Source organism: Danio rerio, chromosome 22 (assembly GCF_049306965.1).
Source record: "Danio rerio strain Tuebingen ecotype United States chromosome 22, GRCz12tu, whole genome shotgun sequence".
NCBI classification, from domain to species: domain Eukaryota; kingdom Metazoa; phylum Chordata; class Actinopteri; order Cypriniformes; family Danionidae; genus Danio; species Danio rerio.
Genome location: NC_133197.1, coordinates 19,537,739 through 19,559,729, shown reverse-complemented (window position 1 = coordinate 19,559,729; position 21,991 = coordinate 19,537,739). Strand labels below are relative to the sequence as shown.

Below are 21,991 nucleotides of genomic sequence, written 5' to 3'. Positions count from 1 at the left end.
CACAGATGTAAACGGACCCTAAAATACTCTAAACTTCCCCCTCTGCTAGGTTCATAAAAGGTGTTGCTCAAAAGAAACATTGCTACTAGCATGTAAAGAAGTAAATTGCGTTTTACTTCTTTACATGCTACGTCATAAAGTCAGCTTAGCGTTTACAATTCTCACCTGTTGCAGAGGTATAGCATTGGAAGTGAATTCAGATAGATAGATAGATAGATAGATAGATAGATAGATAGATAGATAGATAGAGAGAGAGAGAGAGAGAGAGAGAGAGAGAGAGAGAGAGATAGATAGATAGATAGATAGATAGATAGATAGATAGATAGATAGATAGATAGATAGATAGATAGATAGATAGATAGATAGATAGATAGATAGATAGATAGATAGATAGATAGATAGATAGATAGATAGATAGATAGATAGATAGATAGATAGCATTATAATCTGTTGTGAATGTATCCAATGATATTTCTGAACTCCATTAAGTCTGTAGTTTAAAAGGTTGATCACCAAAATCAGCTGTCATTAGTTTGTGCTTAAATTTTTTTATATAAATTGGATAAAAACATGCAAATGTGCTGTATTGTAGCTTATCAGGTTCTTTGGGGGCACTTTTGATTATTCGGCTAGTGAGTAACTGTACATATAGCCTACAAATTCTAATAACATTTGTAACATTGAAGTAACACAGCAGCCATGTTAGATCTTTATAGATGCTATCATGGCTGCTACGCACTGCTCTGTAGTTAGCAACTTGCTAGTTGCAGCCATGCTAGTGTCTATAATGATCTAGCAAGGATGCTACGCACTGCTCTGTAAATAGCAACTCGCTAGTTGAAGTTAGCAACTCGCTAGCTCCGCGTTGGACTTATTTTCTCACCTAGCAGAACCTAAAAAGAGTCTCCTTCATCACGCCTTCATAAACAGGTGACAAATCGCCTAAGCTAACGTTTAGCTTCAGATATGGCAATGGTACATTTAGAAACGTGGAGGACGAGCAAATTAAGAGGCTCCTTCCACAAACACAGCTGTGCAGAGGATTACTGGGTTGAGCTGACAGCCAGTAAATTGGATTTTAGTCAGAGCAGAGGAGGGGGGCATCTGAGCACAAATTGGAGGGGTAATAGTGCTGACAACATTGTGCCAAAAGACAGATGCATTTTTATTATTATTTAATATTATTATAATTTTTTTTTGAAGCAGGGTATATCTAACTCTGAAATCCAACAAACAGCTTATCATTCAGCATTACATGAGGATGTTGGAAGTATCAGATGTGGCCCCGTCCTCGTCTCTGGAGTGGAATGGGGTGTTGGGTTGTGGGGGGGTGTGACATAAACACGCGATGAAAGCGAGAAACATTAATTTTCTTTCAGACGCTCTTGTCAATACAAGCTGAACATCTTTTATCTGTCTTTTTCTCCCGCTGTCGTGTGTTTGATCTTTTTTTTTCCTTTTCTGAGCGAAGCCATCTTCATTTTCGACTCTCTCTCTCTCTTTTTTTTATTTTTTTGGAAGATGAATAAAAGCACGGCTGTTGATGGAACGCCAGAAAGATCTCTTTTACTTGACGCCAATCACCAGAGACGGTGCATTAGATTAATATGACGCACAAATTGCTTGAAAGCACTTCAGAATGTTCTGAAGCCAACATTAATGAGGGGAATGTTTGTCTGGGTGTTTTTTGGGAGCAGGGCGAGAAGAGGGGGGGCACACACTCTGCTATTGACCTACATTGCCCCCTGTTGTTGAGAAATATAAAAGTGCTGGGTATTTAAGGCACGTTAATAGTGTTTGTTTACTTCTTATTCATCTATTCCAAATGACTTTTGTTGTTTAGAAATGCAGTTTCTTTTGGACCAGCAAAATGATCGATGATGTGTTATGATTCGATGTATTATCTCACTCTGCGTTCTGCAGTAGGATGTTGTACGTTTTATTGTAAATGTCTTTTTTAGGTGTTAACTGAAACCGTGTAGTAAATATGTGATCTATTTTACTTGTAAGCTGTTTGTGTAAAGAGTAAAGAAAAGACAACTTAAAATTGTCTCAACAGATACAGTCAAGTCCAAAGTGTTAGCGGAAATACATGTTTGAGATTCCGGATGGTTCCATTTTGATATATATATATATATATATATATATATATATATATATATATATATATATATATATATATATATATATATATATATATATATATATATATATATATTACACTTCCAGTATTGCCAAAGGGGGTGCCTTAGTAGACACTAAACATCTTAAGAATGGAACTTTTTTGAGTTTTGACTGTTTATTTACATGCAATCTGAGTTTTGGGGACCTATAAATGCGTAATTTTTTCTAGCAAGGACGTTTTAAAAACAATATTGTTATTGTTTTAGTGTAAACTACTAACTAAACTACTTTGTCGAATATACAGAAGTCAACATTTGAAGTGGATCATCACCTCTCATTGAGGTTGTCCTAAAACTATTGAACAGCACTCATTCTTGTCTCAGGACAATTTTTAAAAACATTTTTGATTATTTTTGGATGTTGACTACTGTATTCGTTGATCTGAAAAACAATGCTAAAGTCAGCTATTCTGCTTTGAAAATGTGCGTTACATATCAGAATGTCTGTCTTTGTGTTGGTCTCTATAACCAGCCCACTGCCAGTTTACATATTTAGGACAGTGTTTCCCAACCCTGTTCCTGAAGCCACACCAACAGAACACGTTCAACCTCTCCCTAATCAAACACACCCGCACCAACTCATCAGAACATTAGAAGAGACGCCAAACCTAAAGTTAATGGGTCAGAAAAGGAGACTTCCAAAATAAGTGCTGTTGGTGTGCCTGCAGGAACAGGGTTGGGAAACACTGATTGAGGAAACATGCTAAGTGGACATACAGCAGTCAACATTTGAAAAGGATCATCCCCTTTCATCAAGATTGTCCCAAAACTATTGAACAACACCCATTCTTGTCTAAGGATATTTTTTAAAAACATTTTTGATTAACTTTGGATGTTGATTACTGTATTTGTTTGTATGAAAAATAATGCTAAATTAAGTTATTCTGCTTTAAAAAAAAAAAAAGTGTATTATATGTCGGAATGTCTGTCTTTGGCCCCGTTTACACTTTCAGGTCTCCATGCCCAATACTGATTTGTTGCCTATATCGGATTATTAGGTAAGAAAGGGCCATCATCGAAGCTTGCTATGGTTTATATATGGTGTCCTCCACATTCAGAGAAATTTGTGGGTACGAGAGAGATCTCAGGTCTGGTGTGAGCAAATTGTGGCGACTGACATCTTTCCTCCTCCATGTTTCCTCTGTTGTTGTTGTTTACCATGTTGGCGTCTTCACACACGCTCTTTCTTCTATGTCATTAAACCGCAAAGAATTTTTGCTTAAGCACCACATTGTCACAAGTTTAATAACGTATAAAACGGAATGCCTCAATAAATCTGATCTGTTTACATGACAGTCGCATTGTCACATATACTATTTATATCTCGTTTATTTCCACATACGAAGGAGGGCTGAAACCGATCTCTGAATATCCGAATGCGTGCATTTTTTTTTCGTGTTTACACGGCCATAGAACAGATCCGATTTGTGTCACAAATAAGCAAAAAATCGGAATTGGGTCCCAACCCTGTTCCTGAAGGCACACCAACAGTACACATTTTCAACCTCTCTCTAATCAAACAGGTCATCAACTCATCAGAACATTGGAAGAGACTCCAAGTTAATGGGTCAGAAAAGGAAGAAAATATTTCCTAAAATAGTTAGAAAACAGAAATATGACAAATATTTATTTTTAAAATACAAATTTATCATATATCATTAGAAATAAAAAGTTTTTAATTAAAAACTGTGGCCTATTACAATTTATTTGACAAATAACAAACTGGCCAGCACATTCAACTTTTTGTTAGAATAATAAAAAATTAAAGCATAATAATAATAATAATCATCATCATAATAATAATAATTATAATAACAATAATAATAATGAGCTTCACAATTTTACATTAATAATTCTTGAATAACAACATTAACCAAAATATTTGGTTTTAATCTGGTCAGCTTTTTTGGCTTTACACTTTTTTTATTGGTCATGTTTAGGCTCACATGAAATCTGCGCGCACAGAAATCCGCAGATTTCCACAGATTGTTTCAGATCAATAATAGTAATTGAATAGTAATATTAAAATGTTTATATGATTTATGTACAATAGTTTGTAAAGTAAATATTTTCTGTCATTTAGTAGATACATTATAATGGAGACTTGCTTTATTTACCAAATAAGTGGATCTATATGGATTTGCATTGTAAACATTAAATAAAAGTTAAAAATGTATTATTTTTTTATATTTAAAAACAATACAGTAAAGCGCAAGATGACTTCACTTATGTCAGATGTTTTCTTGCACAGCTGGATGTTGAACTCGTGAATAATAATTGTTTGCATTGGCCAAAACTGATTAACTGAAGTCAAACCAGGATTCCGCTTGGTCTTAAAGCCTTTTTTGATAGATTATTTTTACAATTTCTGATGGCATAGCAGTCAAAATAGAACAAATGAGCTTATGAATGGGACAAATTCTGGACCTTCATCAGTGAGAGACAGGTCTTCTGAACCACCTGAACCCCCCCTGTCTACGGGCCTGTTTTGAAGTGCTCTCTAAAATATATAGGGGTACTTTCCTATATTATTTGTAATCATTTATATTAAGGCAAACTACTTCTAAAAAGACCACACGCACTCTCTACAAATTACAGCTAAATATTCAAATCTCCTGTCAACAATGTTTAAGCTCTGGCACAACCAAACTTGTGTTTGCATCATCTCTGAGCTCCTGAGTCCTGAAGATGAGTCTCTGCAAACAGCAGCAAAAGGAAGCCAAGCCGTTTCAGGCAATCTTACAGGTCCAGAGACCTTAATAACCAGGGTCCTCGCATTCAGCTCACTCCATTTCTCGTCTCTCTATAAATATCTCTCCAGCGCTGCCGCCATTCAGGCAGGGCCAGAGTGACTCTACAGGGTCATGTGTGATGCAGCAGAGGTGGGCAGAGACACACAGCAGCTCTGGCTTGATAATTGCCAAGTGATAAAGAGGTGATTGCCTGCTGGCACCGAGGGAGACTAATGCCATCGGCAAGCCATAAAAAAACCCACATGCCTGACACTAAACGAATGCCGTGGTTTTTTTCCCCCATTTTGAAGGAAGAAAAGGTTAAGACCTCACTGATGAAGACTTGGCTGAAGGCAATTTGGTCCATTTTTGCCTGCGCTTGAAGGCTTGCTGTCTATTCAGGATGCAGGGTGAAGTTTTTGTTTTGAAATGCGTAGCAATCACACGCCCGGTTTAATTGTTATAATTATTTTTAATTACTTATAATTATTATTTTCCTCTCATGTCCTTACAAACCTGTATGCTGTTCTTCTTTAAAAAATATTTTATGCAACCCTTAGTAACTTGTAATAACTTAAAGTTAGCCGAACGTCATTCATGCAAGTATATAACAGTAAGTTTCCAGAAGTTGTAGGATATTTTTACATAAGAGCATTTTAAATATTATGTTCAATATATATTTGTTGTCTCTGCAGCTCTTCATATTAGCTCATTCACAAAACTTCAAAAAATAACAAAAGTTCTCAAAAGTTCATCATATAAAACAGGACAGTTTATACACATGGCACATCGCAGTATCAGATTCGACAAAAGTGTTTCTGGCTTGTTTTAACACCGTTATGATTTTCATGTCATGCGCCACATTGTTAAAATAGCAAACGCATTTGCACACACATGCATGTTGGTATGGGTATCATTAAGGTTTTAACAGTATTATTACTTTTATCGATAACACTTTTCGGTTCGTTACTTTAACGGTTCTCTTATTGGTACTTTTTGTAGTGTTTTTTTATGAAAAAACAAATTGAACAGAATTAACAATACTTTATTTTATTATTGCGTTTTTAATGTTAAATAAATCGAAACCATTATTTGTAAAACAAATAATGTAAAAGAATGTTGAGAAAAATCAACATGTTTGCCTTTTTTTATTAACAAGAACCAGCATGTGCCATTTTCTTATACAACAGAATAGAGTAAAGGAGAAAAAAAGGAAATTAAATAAAAAGAAAAAGAAAAAAAAATATTATGAGAAACAAAAACTTCAACATTAATCCAAAAAAGTTGGGTATATTGGCTAGACCAAAATAACATGTTTGCCTTTTCTGGCAGAACTGGATCTTTTTCTTGCTTTATTGTGCTCCCTATAGTTGAAAATACCCTCTTTGTCCTGCAAAATGCAGTTAAATGAGATAATATTGATGATGGGAGTTAACTGTGTTTTTAATACAGTTTTGAAGCATTTTGCAATGTAAAAATAAGCAGTTTTTTTATAATTTCTTAATAAGCATAGTTTATTATTAGGCTATTCATACGCTATATTTGTAAATAAAGCTGATGTAAATGCATTTTTATTGTTTAAGATTTATTTAGGCTATCTCAAAAAAAAAAAAAAAATGCTGTTTTTATTGTAACCGAATGTGTGTTTATTATTGTTATACTAATTTAGGTGATTGACTGCTGACATAATGATGTGGATGATCTAACGTTACCATTAGTAGCTAGGCACTCAAAAACTTTTCATGATAATTTCACTTAGCTAGACTGCTTGCGTTTCTGCTTATACAAGAAAACAACTTGTTGGTGCAACAGGCATTGTCGCTGTCCACTCTGAAAATACAACCCATTTGCTTCACTCCGAAAGCTTATGAGCTGTGTGTGTGCACTTAGCATGAGCCTCCACTGAGTGCGCGCGCACAGCCGAGAACTGTGAAGGCTTTTATACTTGACGTGCTTACCGAAAAACGCATTTCTCATTCAAAGCAACAAAGTCAACAAAGCAGACGAATATCAAATATCGTAGATTAAAAAAGGTTGGTAAGTTAAATTATGCTAAAGTAAATAATGTTTATTCAGCAATAATTCTTCAGTACCAGTAGCAGAACCATTAACGGATAACCAGAGCTTATCAATACTTCTGTCTTTTATAATGTAGCACTGATACCGATAAAGTATCGAGTTTCGGTACCCATCCCTACTTCCATGCCTATGACCTCTAGTCAGGACATGAGGTGTGTTCAGGTGCATTTTGGATACTTTGCTATTTTGAGGCAACTGAAATAGACTACACCACTGACCAACTGAAACTTGCTATAAAGTCGATGGCACAATTATTTGTAATTTAAAGAGTACATTAGTAATATGCACCTATAGCCGATTTCATAGCACGCAAGCACTCTGCTTATTACAGACACAGACAGACAGATGCTCACACACATTAACCTCATGGACTGGCTTTTAAATTATAAATTGTCACCATTAGGGATGGGTATCCTTTATCAATACCGAATACTGTTTAAACATACCGATTCTTATCAATAGTTTTAACTTTTGACTGATTCAACCTAGCCCCCGATGACAGATTATTGCACATAAACACACCCCACACATGCACAGGGATATAATGTGTATGTTGAAATATGATGACATCATTCAGGGATGTAAAATCATAAGCAGCAGCTTCTGGTTTGCTGTTAATACTGAAGTGTGATCTGGAAACAAATTAGCAAGTATCGTTAACATGCCATTTGTCCTGAAGCTTACCGGTAGTCTGCAATTGATCGAATTACACAAAGGTCCAAAAAAAATGAAAGAGACAGTTTTCATTACCCAGCCCACCATTTACTTTCATCAAATGAAAAAGAGCAGCCTAAACATTCTGCTAAACATCCCATTTTACTATCTACTCAATAAACAATGTAACATTATTTGGAAATAACGGTTAAGAAAATGATTCATTTTCAGCTGATCTATGCCTTCAAATGTAACTAACAAAGATTCCCTTGAGATGTTTTTTTTTAATAGTCTCGTTTCGCCTGCCGACAGCCGAAAGACCTTGTTTTTTCTGTTCTTTCCCCCACCCTTCCTTTTCCCCTCTCTACCTCCTCCAAGAACAAATTGATGTTGCTCACTTCTCCCCAACATAATTACATGCTTGGGCCTCCAATTTTCTGTTTTAATTCCTAAAGAGCAGAACTGAATGCCACATCGTTATCTGAAGCAATCTGGTGGCAGCCATGAAAGGCGACATTATCCGAGCCGTTCATGGAGGGAAATTACAATATGGAAGTCTTCAACTCGCCGCTCTACGCTGTGCCCAAAGCCTGTCCCTCTGGCTTTTAAAGGGCATTAGCGAACTGTCACAGGGCTAGTGCCAGCCAGCTTAACTCTGATGCCCCATTCAGCAGGAAGATGCCCACAAAAGCGTCTGATTACTGTGGCATGGCTATTACATGGCGGTGAGAGAGCAGACTGTCTTGTCTCACCCTTGCTTGAAGGTTGACAAATGCATTAAATCAGTGCTCCGTGACGCATTTCTAACATCCAAATTTTTGCGAAGTCACCCACATAACTGCTTAGTGAGATCGGAATCTCACAGGCAGCGAAATGCACTCTTAAAGCGGTAGTTCACTCAAAAAACAAAGCTGACATTGTGGCTGGTGATTTGTATACACACAAACACACACAATTTATTCTGGTTGGTCCTGTTGGTACATTTGGTTTATGTTTTTTTTGTGTGTCTGTGTGTAAGAATGTTTTTTCAGAAATACTTAAAGGAGATGGATTTCTGGAAAGGCAGAAGATGAATTAAATGAGATAGTTTGCTGTCATATTATTAATTTATCTTCATATATATTTCATATTATAAATAAATTATTATTTATATAGATTGTGTTGGGAAAATAAGTGTTTTTACAGAACTGTTTTGAAAGCACACGAATCAACATCTGTCAGTGAGACTTTATACAGTCAAGCCTAAAAATATTCATACCCCTGGGGTATATATATAAAATGAAAATGTTCTTTAGGAATATATTTAAACATGCTTGAAAGAAGATTTTTTTTTTTTTTGAGAAGCAACATTATATTAAATAAGATAGATTGGTGACATGAACTATTAATATAGGATTATTCCGTTTTCATATTTATTTCATATTATAAATCAATTAAAAAATATTATTAAAAAATAATGAAATATTTTCAAAACAACTGTTGATAAATTATTCACTTTTGCAATTTATATATATATATATATATATATATATATATATATATATATATATATATATATATATATATATATATATATATATATATATATATATATAGTTAAAGTCTAAATTATTAGCCCCCCTTTGAATTGATTTTTTCTTTTTTAAATATTTCCCAACTGATGTTTAACAGAGCATTGAAATTTTCACAATATTTCTCATAATATATATTTTTTTTCTTCTGGAGAAAGTCTTGTTTTATTTCGGCTAGAATAAAAACATTTAAATTTTTTAAAAGCCATTTTAAGGTCAAATCCGTTAGCTCACTTAAGCTATATATATATATATATATATATATTTTTTTGTTATACAATAACTTGCCTAATTACCCTAACCTGCCTTGTTAACCTTTTAACCTAGTTAAGCCTTTAAATGTCACTTTAAGCTGTATAGAAGTGTCTTGAAAAATATCTAGTCAAATATTATTTACTGTCATCATGGCATCAGATAAAATAAATCAATTATTAGAAATGAAGTAATAAAACTATCATGTTTAGAAATGTGTTGAAAAAAGAGACGGCACTTTTTGAAAATTCCAGTAAATTTGTTCAGCTAATTTTCCAAAAAGAGAAGTTGTAATACTGGTAATTTGCCGAAATGCTGCTCTGTGTGAACGCAGAAGGAAAATTGTCAGAAAGAGCACGTTCACAATTAGAACGCGCTGACGTTAGATGTCTATTCCAGCCAATAAGAACATTTAGACGCATTCCCATCTGTGCTTTTAATAGGAAATAAAATCCTTTAAATATTTGTTCAGACACATTAAGCTGCTAGATGTTAGTCAGATAATGTTCCTAAAAGCCAAGTCTGGAAAAAATTATCAATAATATGCTTATGAAAAACTACTGTTTGTTTACCTTTAAGCTCTGCTTCCTTCAGTTGCTTGACGCGTGCATGTGAGGCAGCTGGTGAGCGCCAGCACACACACATATAATGTAATGTCACCAGCCACCATCAACAAAAGGCTGACCCCTTCTATGTTTACAAATACAAGCGCAGCTGTTTAGAGCTCATTTCTGGTTAATGATATTAAAATTTACCAGTATTTTGGAATGGATGTGTGAATGGTCTTTTCCCGAAACATTCCGTGACGTTCTTGCCTGTGTGAACAACGCTTTTTTGATTTTACCAGTAAAGTCATTCCAGTAATTTTCCAGAAATTTACTGGTATCGCTGTATGAAAGGGGCTATTGTTGGTAAATTTGTCTGTATTATACATCTATATTCACTTCATATCATCTTGACTTTATATTCTATTTAAATATGTATGAATATAAATATTCTCCCTGTATAAGTGTTAAACTATTAAAAAACTATATTAGGCATGCTCAGTCTTTTTTTTAAATTTAATTTTTTTTAAAAATTTACAATTTAAAATTGTTGTGATCGCCGGCAATCTGGATCTAAGGAACTAACTACAACTCCCTGCATGCACCTTGCACACACCAGTTCCTGTTTCCCACTGATTACACTAACACAACTGGTAATGCATCCTGACTGATTAGCTGGACTTTTTATTCACCCCTTACACATAAACACACACACACACACACACACACACACACACACACACACACACGTGGCAGTCTTGTTTTCCTTGTGAAACTGTTTATGCATATTTCCCTGCTTGTCCTGCCATGTGTTTAAATCTTTGCCTGGTTTACCATTTATTGATTATTTGCTAGTTCTGACTATTTGCCTGTTATAACAATGGTCTTTGGATTACCCTCATGCTCCTGTTTGTTCCTGTTATGAACTACACCTGTTTGACTTAAAATAAACTACAAGTAGATCCTTCATTTCAGTTGTCCAGTGTCTACTGTTACAAAAGACTCAGCCATGTGTGCGTATGTGAGGGTTGAATATAAAGTCCAGCTTATTATTCCATGAAGAGTTACTAGTTGTGTAAATGTAATCAGTGGGAAACAGGAACTGGTGTGTGCAAGGTGTATGCTGGGAGTTGTAGTTCGTTCCTTTGACGTGTGTAGTTCTCCAGCGATTTGCAACTCCCAGATTGCCGGTGATCACAGCACTGCTACTGGTTTCCCTAACGAAATTCATAACTTTTGATTAGTGTCTAATTCATATTAATTTGTACAATCTGATGTGTATATTTTAGTACAATTTGCTCATCCCCCAATGAGGGGTAGGGTTCGGGGTGGGGTTTAAGGACATGTATCCTTTTAAAAATATGTTTTGATACATATTAAGTCACAAAAATTCCTACAAATAAAACCCTTTTCTTACAATCCTATTCTTACAATGTTTCCTTGTGAGAACTGAGATATTTCCGACCTATTCTAGCAGCTGCTGGTGTGCAGTTTGTAGCTGGGATTATGCAGATGTGAGGAGGAGTTTATAGACAGTTGAGGCTTATAGATTTGTTTTGTGGGTGGACGGCATCTTTCAGGCTCAGTGACAAGGCCAATGAGAGAATATGATTGCCTTTCTGCTATCGGCCGATGGAGAGCAAAGCATGAACAATATCATCCTCAGCATTCAGATGAAGAGTGGCAGCCGGATGATTATTGCGTTTATTTCTGCCCTTGTTTCCTCGGTGAGAAATGAATGCTGGTATGTGCATGAATGATGCTGGATTAGTTGTAGCATTGTTGAGTTTAATGGCAATAGTTTAATGTAAGCCTCGTTTTCAGAAGGGTTGTTTTTAGTGTGAGAGGACAGTGTTGAATGTTTAATTTGTTGTGAACAAAGCATTGTCGTATGCATTGTGTTTGTGAAGATGTATAATACAAACACTGCTTGAGTGCATAAAAATACCATTTATATAAAAGAAATCTAGATAAAAATGCAAATGTAAAAATTCAATGCAGTTTCACAGAAATTCGTAAAGTTTTGATTTAGTGGTTAATTCATATTAATTTGTATGATTTCATTTGTACATTTTAGTGCAATTTGCTCATCCCATACTGAGGGGGATGTTTAGGGACATGTTTTCATACAAAAAAAATCTAATGAATTGATAGGATATAGCCTCTTTTCTGGCAATATGCAGCGTAGTTACATGTCCTTGTGAGATGTGCTGAAAAAAATGTTATGATCAATATGGCATGACAATATACGTTTTAAAGTTAAATATAGCTTATTAAACTAATGTTTAAGTCAAATTAAAGTTATTCAAGCTGTTTTAACTCAGTTTAAATTAATTTAGGTTAAAATAAGTCTTATATAGGTTAATATAGCTTAATTATAACTTAATATAGGTTAAAAAAAATGTAAGGGCAACCATGTCATTTTTTAAATTTAGTTAGTTTTGATTAGTTAGCTAGTTCATATAGGATTAGGCTATTAATTCAAAATTAAATGTAAAAATATATATTTTATTAAAATTTATATATTTATATTATTGCATAAAATTATTTACACAATGATGATCAAATGATTTTACAGTTGATTGCTCAATTTTTGTATTTGAATACTGTTTGGCCATATAACCGTAACTCACTATTTACTGAACCTTTGTTTGTTCTCTGTTGTATTTATTCTGTTGTATTTATATATGCTTAATTATTTTTCTATTTTATGCAGATGTAAGGCATAGAAAAATACTTGATCACCTTATAGTGGATCTAAATTAGCTAAATCTTTCCAAATAGAGCTATTCAGTCATCTGGCGAAATTTTATTTATATCACAATATACATCGCAATATATATCGCAATGTCAAATTTTTCCAATATTGTGCAGCCCTAATATATACAGTTGAAGTCAGAATTATAAGCACCCCTTTGATTTTTTTTCTTTTTTAAATATTTCCCAAATTATGTTTAACAGAGTAAGGAAATTTTCACAGTGTGTCTGATAATATTTTATCATAAGGAGAAAGTCTTATTTATTTTAATTCAGCTAGAATAAAAGCAGTTTTTTTTTTTTAAGCACCATTTTTAGGACAAAATTATTAGTCTCTTTAAGCTATTTTTTTCCGATAGTCTACAGAACAAACCATCGTTATACAATAACTTGCCTAATTACCCTAACTTGCCTAGTCAACCTAATTAACCCTATGTAAGCCTTTAAATGTCACTTTAAGCTGTATAGACGTGTCTTGAAAAATATCTAGTAAAATGCTATTTACTGTCATCATGGCAAAGATCAAATAAATCAGTTATTAGAAATTAGTTATTAAGACTATTATAATTAGAAATGTGTTGAAAAAAATCTTTTTGCTAATTAGAAACTTGAGAAAAAATAAAGAGGAGGGCTAATAATTCAGGGGGGCTAATAATTCTGACTTCAAATGTATATAGTACTGTCATCTTTTACTCACTCTAATAGTTTTAACCTGAATGACTTTTTTTTTTGATGGAACATTTAAATAACAAGAAGAAATATTGAATAACAGTGCTTACCAAACTTTTCTGGAAACCATTGACTTTTATTACAACAAAACATCTTAAATTTTTTACAGTCATACAAAATGTGTGATTAGTTGCTTTTCATTGGAGTCAATCATGTAGTTAAATATATCACCTTAATACAGTACGTTACATTTATTTATTTATTTATTTATTTATTTATTTATTTATTTATTTATTTATTTATTTATTTAATTCCTTGTAAACAGCTATAATCAGCCTTGTTTTTATTCCCCCCCAAAAGGTAGAGATCGACAAAATAGTTTCCAAATTGCTTCATTTCCACAAATTCAAATAGCGTCAACACCCACCATCTTTCATCTTTAGCCTGACTGATATATGTTTTTTTTCTGGGTCAAGTTTTAAGTCATGTTAGTCAAAGTTTATACACTCTAAATCAGTGGTTCTCAAACTTTTTTCATCAAGTACCACCTCAGAAAAAAATTGTCTTTCCAAGTACCACCAAAATGAGCAGTATTGAAATACAGTAGCGTAGTAGGCTCAGTAAAGCGGCTACAACTCTGCACAGTTAAAAAAAATGTGGCAGATTACCTCAGAAATATAGGCTATATGTCATATATGGCATATTATATACATCATTTTTGATAAATTTTAAAATATATGTAGCATGTATATGACATATTTCATTCCTCCGCGTACCACTAGAAGGAAGCCCGCGTACCACTAGTGGTACACGTACCACAGTTTGAGAACCACTGCTCTAAATGCTACATTTAATTCATTATTCCATTTTTAGCCCAACCAAAATAGCAAAATCTAGACCAGCCAACCAAGATATTGCAATTGTAGAATATTTAGCTGATAACTATTGCCATTTTCATTTTCACTCACAACAAATTCAACAGAGCATCTTTTTCGACATAATCTACATGTGGATGTTAGAATAGAAAATATGTTGACATTTCTGGTATATGATGCATGTAATCTTGCATGAGGTATGGCTTAATGCTCATTTAGCCTGAATCTAAAAATATCTGCTTCAGCGTAACCCTGATATATTCTGCCTTGATAGCTGTCGCGTTGTGAAGAAAAATACGAGGGGAAACAGAAGTTCCTCTGTCAAGGCCATGAAGAAAGCATCATCTTAAAGTTTGAAAAAAAAAGAATACAATTCAATTGTTCCTGCTCGGAACTCCCAGGTCCCTTAAGGACTACAATAATATGCGCGTGGATCCCTCCATTAGAATGAGCCAGACCGACAGCTATTGAAATGTTTGGAGGGGCTTTGTGACAGGCCTCTGACTGGGAAGATGGACGCTTTCACTAAACATAGGTTGACACATTTTTCTCTTTTTCCGCTCTACTTTCTCTTCTACTCTGTGAAGCACTGCCTATCCATCATGCCCACATGTAGCCCGTGTGCTTCTAGTAACTTTTCTCTCTCTCTCTCTCTCTCTCTGTTGTTTTTCTCTCTCTATCTCTATCCGGCAGCTGATGCAACAGCAGGCGGCCCTCATGGCTGCCAGTCACGGAGGATACCTGGCGCCCAGCGTGGCCTTTCCCACCACCCAGATCCACCAGATGGGGGCGCTCAATATCAACAGCCTGCCGCCCACCCCCATGACCCCGGTGTCGGGTGAGTTTCATCAGACACTGGGTGAGCAACGCTGCTTCATTTCCTCTCTTACGGGACGGGGGCTGAGATATGAGGTGTTAGAGTCGTGTTAGGTGAAGCTTGTGCGCAGTTTGAAATCTTCATGCAATTAGTTGTAATTAGTGGTTAGTCTCACCCAAATCATGTCTTGAGATAAAAGGTTACAGGTGTGTTAATCAGAGCATAAAAACATTTTACAAGTAACATTTCAGTCGAAATAAATCAATGTTGTTGATGTTTTTATTGGCACGTTTCAAATGAAGTTTTTGTTTTGTTTTGTTTTTTGCACAGTTTGACTGAAATCTTACCTGTAATCTTAGTCTTTTTTAACCTTGATTTTGATCAGACTAACAAACGATATCAGTCATTAATATACATTTAAAGTCAGAATTATTAGCCCCCCCCCTGAATTATTAGCCCTCTTGTTATTTTTTTCAACACATTTCTAATCATAATAGTTTAAATAACTCATCTCTAATAACTGATTTATTTTATCTTTGCCATGATGACAGTAAATAAAATTTTACTAGATATTTTTCAGGACACTTCTGTACAGCTTAAAGCAACATTTAATAGCTTAACTAGGTTAATTAGGTTAAGTTGGCAGGTTAGGGTAATTAGGCTAGTTACTGTATAACGATGGTTTGTTCGGTAGACAATCGAAAAAAATTTGACCTTAAAATGGTTCATAAAAAAAATTTAAAACTGCTTTTATTTTACCCAAAATTAAACAAATAAGACTTTTTCGAGGAGAAAATAAATTATCAGGCATGCTGTGAAAATGTCCTTTCTCTGTTAAAAGTCATTTAGGAAATATTTAAAAAAAGAAAAAAGAAATCAAAGGGAGCTAATTATTCAGACTTGAACTGTTTATTAGTCGTTAGTCTGAAACAAATCATGTTTTAAGGGTAAAAGTTATGTTAAATGAGAGCTTAAAAACACTTTACAGTTTAAATAAAGCTGTCGTATTAGTATTGTTATTATTATTAGGATTATGATTATTATTATTATTATTATTTGCACAGTTCGACTGAAACTATGCAGTTTTTTTTTTTTTTTTTGCACAGTTTGACTGAAATCTTACCTTTAATCTTAAGCCTATTTAAGCTTTGATCTTAATCAGACTAACAAACAATATCAGTCATTTATTTATATATATTAGTCGTTAGACTGACCCAAATCATGTCTTAAGATAAAAGGTTACAGTTATGTTAATTACAGCTTAAAAACAGTTTATATAAACCTGTCTTTTATTATTATTGACACAGTTCAACTGAGAACGCTGATTTTTTTGCCCAGTTTGACAGAAATCTTACCTGTAATCTTAAATATATTTAAGCTGTAATTTCAGTCAGACTAACAAACAATATCAGCCATTAATATATGCTAATATATATGTCATTAGTCTGACCCAAATCATGTGTTGAGATAAAAAGTTACAGTTGTGTTAATCAGAGCTTAAAAACACTTTATTACGGTCTAAATAAACCAATAATATTTTTTATATTGCACAGTTTAACTGATACTGCACATGCTTTTTTTTTCTTTTTTTTTTTTGGTGAGACTAAAAAAACAAGATTACACATTATTTTGATGGTCTGTTTGTTGAACTCATTTTACATTGCATCTACATGCCAACTAATTCTCATTAGATTATAAGTAGACTGTTAGGTTGGGGATAGGTTTAGGGTTAGTGTAAGTTGACTTGTAATTGCAAAGTTTCTAATAGTCAGTTAAATGTCTGTTGAAGGAGCATATCAACAAATATTAATCTGACAGTCCACTAATACTCAAATAAAACATCAAAATAAAGTGTTACCAGAAACAATATTACTTATTAATAACTACTAATATATATATTAGTCAATAGTCTGACTAAAATCAGGGACGGACGTTACAAAATGACATCAGTCATGTTAATTAAGCTATACAATTTACAGGTAACATGTCAGTTGACAACACATATAATCTGTATGATTTTTTGATTGTTTGTTTGTTTGTTTTTGGGGGGGTTGTGTTGGAGTCTTTAGCAGTGTTTGCAGTCTTGTTTTAAGCCTGGACAGCATTGAGCGATTTGCACAACTGACACATCTGACCTATATTGTATGTTTTTTTTTTGTGCAGTCAGGGAGGAGTATGCGATGAAGTTTGTCATGTCATGTTCAGATTTTTTGTCAGTTTAAACCTTTGAAGGTTCAGACTAAAACAAAATAGTGAGATGAAGTGTTACAGCTGTCAATTGAACCTTGCATATACTTTAAAAGTTACATTTCATTCTGATTTAAGCTAGATATTGTTTTAGTGTTAGTATTATTATTTGTAGGTCCAAACTAGGGCTGCATGATATTGGAAATATGAATTAATATATTAATTAAATTTCTTGACTTGAATAGATTTATTTCTGAAAAATTATTAATTTAGATTGGTTGGGTTGATTTTGTAAGGGTGTAAATCATGTATAAAAAAAATAGAATTGCGAGAGTAATTACAATAGGAGCAAAGAAAAAAATAAATACAGTTTAAATGGTTTTCTGGGGAGTCAAACAGTATTCAAATACAGAAATGTTGTAGAATAACTGCATAGTCTTTATTGTATTAATAAATCAGTCATTTTTCTTTATTAAAGTTACAATTGTTATACATTATTGTGCTCGAATACTTTACACTATTTTGAAATACCTTTAAAACACATGCAAATGATAAAATCTCACTCTGTTCTGCTTAAACGTTGCAATGACTCCACAAATCTCATGCATGCTCAATTGTTGATCCATTATAATCCCAATTTAACATTGCAAATCCAGCGATGTGACTATTGCGGACACACACGTTGCGATATTGATGCTGAAACAATATATTGTGCAGCTCTAGTCCAAACTAAATCATCTCTTGTTTAGCGTAGACATGGATGAGTCTAAGAAGGTTAAATAACAAACACTTTCTACGTTTTCATCAGTGGTGGAAAGAGTACTGAACAATCATACTTAAGTAAAACCACCATTATTTGCCTAAAATTGTAGTTTAAGTACAGTAAAAGTATATGTTGTAAATATTACTAAAAATATGAGACCTTTAAAGAGTAGCGAGTATTACGCTGTAAAAAGCTGATGCATTTACCTGTAATTTGCGGATGTGTGTAATTGTAACATTCTGTTGTGCATTTAGTTATTGCCCATCAGGCACACAACGTCATAAGATTTAAATATTAGGTTAGATTTAGGTTATAATGTCAGGTGACCAAAATTCAGTGTCTAGCCAGTATCTTAAACCAACATCATATTGACGTCAAATAATTTATTCGCTATGTATGGCAACCAAAATCCAACATCTGATTGACGTCATGATGGTAACGTCCACGCAACGTCAAGCTGTAACATCATTAGATGTTGATATTTGGTTGATTTTAGGTTGGACATTGGACATTGACATCAGCCTGATTTTGAATTCTGATGTCAACTCAGTTTTCATTTCCAATCAAAACGCAACGTCCCTAGGACGTTGGGATACCACCACGTCAATCTGACATCATGTTGACGTCCTGTGCCTTCTGGGTGTTAAAGGCCATTTCGATCATCGTAAACATCTGTCTTCTTATAATCAGTGACATGCATCTAAACCAGGGGTGCCCAAACTTTTTCTTATAAAGGGCCAAAATCCTAACTTAATTGAGAGTGGTAGGCCGAAGCCAAATATACCAAACTCTATCACATTAAAGTTGCCATGGTAACTTCTGAACTTAATAATATAATAAAAATATATAGAAAAAAATACTTTAATCATATCAGTAATTATATCTGATTATATCTTATATTATTTCCCAGAGATGGGTTGCGGCTGGAAGGGCATCCGCTGCGTAAAAACTTGCTGGATAAGTTGGCGGTTCATTCCGCTGTGGCGACCCCGGATTAATAAAGGGACTAAGCCGACAAGAAAATGAATGAATGAATATCTTATATTAAATTTTATAATGTACTTCTTACAATAAAACCATAAACAATCTCATTTATAACACAATATATATGTCATGACGCTATAAAAATCTGATTAATTCACATTAAATTGAAACATTTCATTTTAGTTTTGCTTTTTTTTGGTAGCTAAGCAAATAAACAAACAAACAAAAGGTTATGTAAAATTAGAAATGATGATTTCTGTTTGAGGAATTCACCCCAACCTTCCCCATCATTTGTCCACCTCTTCTCTGATTGGTTGGTGGGCCAAATCAAAGGTTATCATGGGCCAACTTTTGAGCCTGGCCCTAGTGTTTTACATCTCTGATCTTAACAGTCTCTGGGTATGCATGTAAAGACCTTGGACATCTTCTTGGACACTTTTAATGCTTCCTAACAGTCAGCTGCAATTATAAATCGGCCGTGTCTTGACGTTGTACATTATGATGGGATTTATCGTATGTGTGATTTGATTGGACAGGAATCACAGGACTGATTTTTCGAATCCCCATAGACAAGAAAAAATAAAGTAGTGACTTCAGGTTAAAAGAAAGTAGCAAAGTAAAAGTACTGATACTGCACTAAAAATGTACTCAAGGGAAAGTAACAGTACATATTTTTAAAACTACTTAGTAAATTACAAATTCTGAGAAAAACTACTCAATTGCAGTAGATTGAATATTTGTAATTTGTTACTTTACACCACTGGTTTTCATCCACCTACAGTATTTTTAGGCATATTATGGATTATCATATAAAAGATGCTTAATTTAACACCAAGATGTGTCAATAGTATCCGGATGCAGACTTTATGATGCAAGCTGAAATTGCATTTCTCAGCGATGCAATGTCAGATACAATGCACACAATGGAGTTAGTGACATCACTGTAAGGGGTGAGGTTAGGTGAACCCATTAAAAAGTATTGGATGCAGCTCAGATCTCAACTGCACCGAGTTTACAGCCAGACCCCTCTCAGATATGTATACATTTTAAAAATGTTCATCCAATAAACATATGTGCACAACTGAGTAAGAAAAAACATTTTATCTAGTAAAGAAATAAAGTCAAATGTGCATCTGTACTGGAGGTTTTTGTGTGGAAATTCACGATAAACAGTTTGAAAATACACATTTCTTCAACAAATCAGCCAATCTTATGTCACATTTTTAAGTTGCTGACATTTCCTAAATGGCACAGACGTCAGAATTGCAGATTGTGTTTTCTTCATGCTTCGGAAATAGCTTTGATAATCAGGACACACGACTGCTCTGATTGTCATTCCCAACACCCCGGTTATCATGCAATCTAAACAAACAGGAGATCTTATTGGATAATGGCCACCTTACAGCATTTGCTTATGCAGCAGTATTGCACTTTTCCAATCCCTTCCGAAAACATGCCAGCCAGTGAATTATGCTCAGCTTTAACAAAGCTCATTCCTCTTTTGTCAACAGCACTGCTGTACCAATTTACACCGTACACCACGACACCGGACAATATAATTTGTCATTCTCGCTAGTTTGGCACCATATGAGTAGCTTGCAGCTAACTGGCCGGCCAATTTCGAAACACATTATTAGTTTGGTGGCTAATTGACTGACCGTGGAATGAAAAAGCGCGTGCGCTCGTATGCAAAGTTAAAACACAAGCTTTTATTACCTGAGGGGTCTGGAACGGCAAGACGCTCCCTCTGGCATCACATATAGATTTAATATTCTTCCATCTTTTACAAGCCGCCATCCAGTCCCACAAAAAGCCTGGTCCAATTAAAGCGGCGAGCTGTCAAGCCACGCTCCTCCTCGCCGCGGCTGAGGCCATCCATGTGTGGCATTACATGCAAATCTACTTACTTGCTACTTCAAATATTAAGTCAGACAGACAGGACGGTTTGTCAGATTGTTTTGTTGCGGTGCGAAACATGCACTTTTTCCATCACAGGTCATCCATCACTCACTGCATATTGGTTTTAGCAGCACCTTTTGTGTTAGCAGTGCTGGAGTTGTTTATATTACTTGATAACCGACGTTTTTTTTGTAGGTTAGAATGCCAGCCCGCATGAAAACAAATACTATAGTATATACTCATACTATGGTGTTTTGGAACCATTATTGGCTTCATCTGTTGTGGCAATTCTATAGTTGCTATGGTAATGCAGTTATTATAGAGATATAAACAAATTGCACATTACTATAATAAATTTTTTACAACTATATATACTACAATATAACACAGTTTACTGTAGTAAAAAATAAGTATACTACAGTGTTTATGGTTTATAAGTTCATAGTTAATACCACAGAATGATGTAGTATTCATTAACAAAGAGTTGTAAATGCTATAATATATACAGTGTAATGCACTTTACTAGTATTAGTGTTTGGCATAAATTACTATAGTATTTTTACTTGTGGGAGTGCTTGCTTGGTGGTACTAGGGTGCAGCTATTGCATCAGATGTTTTACTGCTGTACTTTGAGGTGAATATATTATGGTAAAGCCATGTCCAGAATCATAGTATTACTATGATATGTGTGCTAAAAGCACTATACATACAATGTTCAACATAATATCACCATGGTAAATAATTTATTGCCATAATTGTCTGTGAAACCATGGTAAATGTCACCAAAATGTCCACAAAACCTGTTTAATTCCATGGTAAATGTCAGGTTAATGTCCATGAAGAGATGATGCAAAAACATACTATTACCATTATAAATGTGCATTAAACCATATAAACACAGTGCCAACTTGAACTTACCATGGCAAATAATATTATTACCATGTCAAATATCTATTAGACAATGTTAATAACCTGGTTAATGATACAAAACCTTGTACCACAATGGCAAATCGCAATAAAACAT

The 21,991-nt window shown here is 34.2% G+C and overlaps 1 protein-coding gene across 2 annotated transcripts in view; it reads left to right on the top strand.

Moving 5' to 3' along the window:
• Positions 1-21,991, top strand: part of celf5a (cugbp, Elav-like family member 5a) — a 373,513-nt gene that overhangs the window by 317,178 nt on the left and 34,344 nt on the right. For both annotated transcript variants that reach the window (NM_001130788.2, NM_001431119.1), the window contains 1 exon segment: positions 15,011-15,176. In NM_001130788.2, coding sequence (NP_001124260.1) covers positions 15,011-15,176 — 166 coding nt within the window.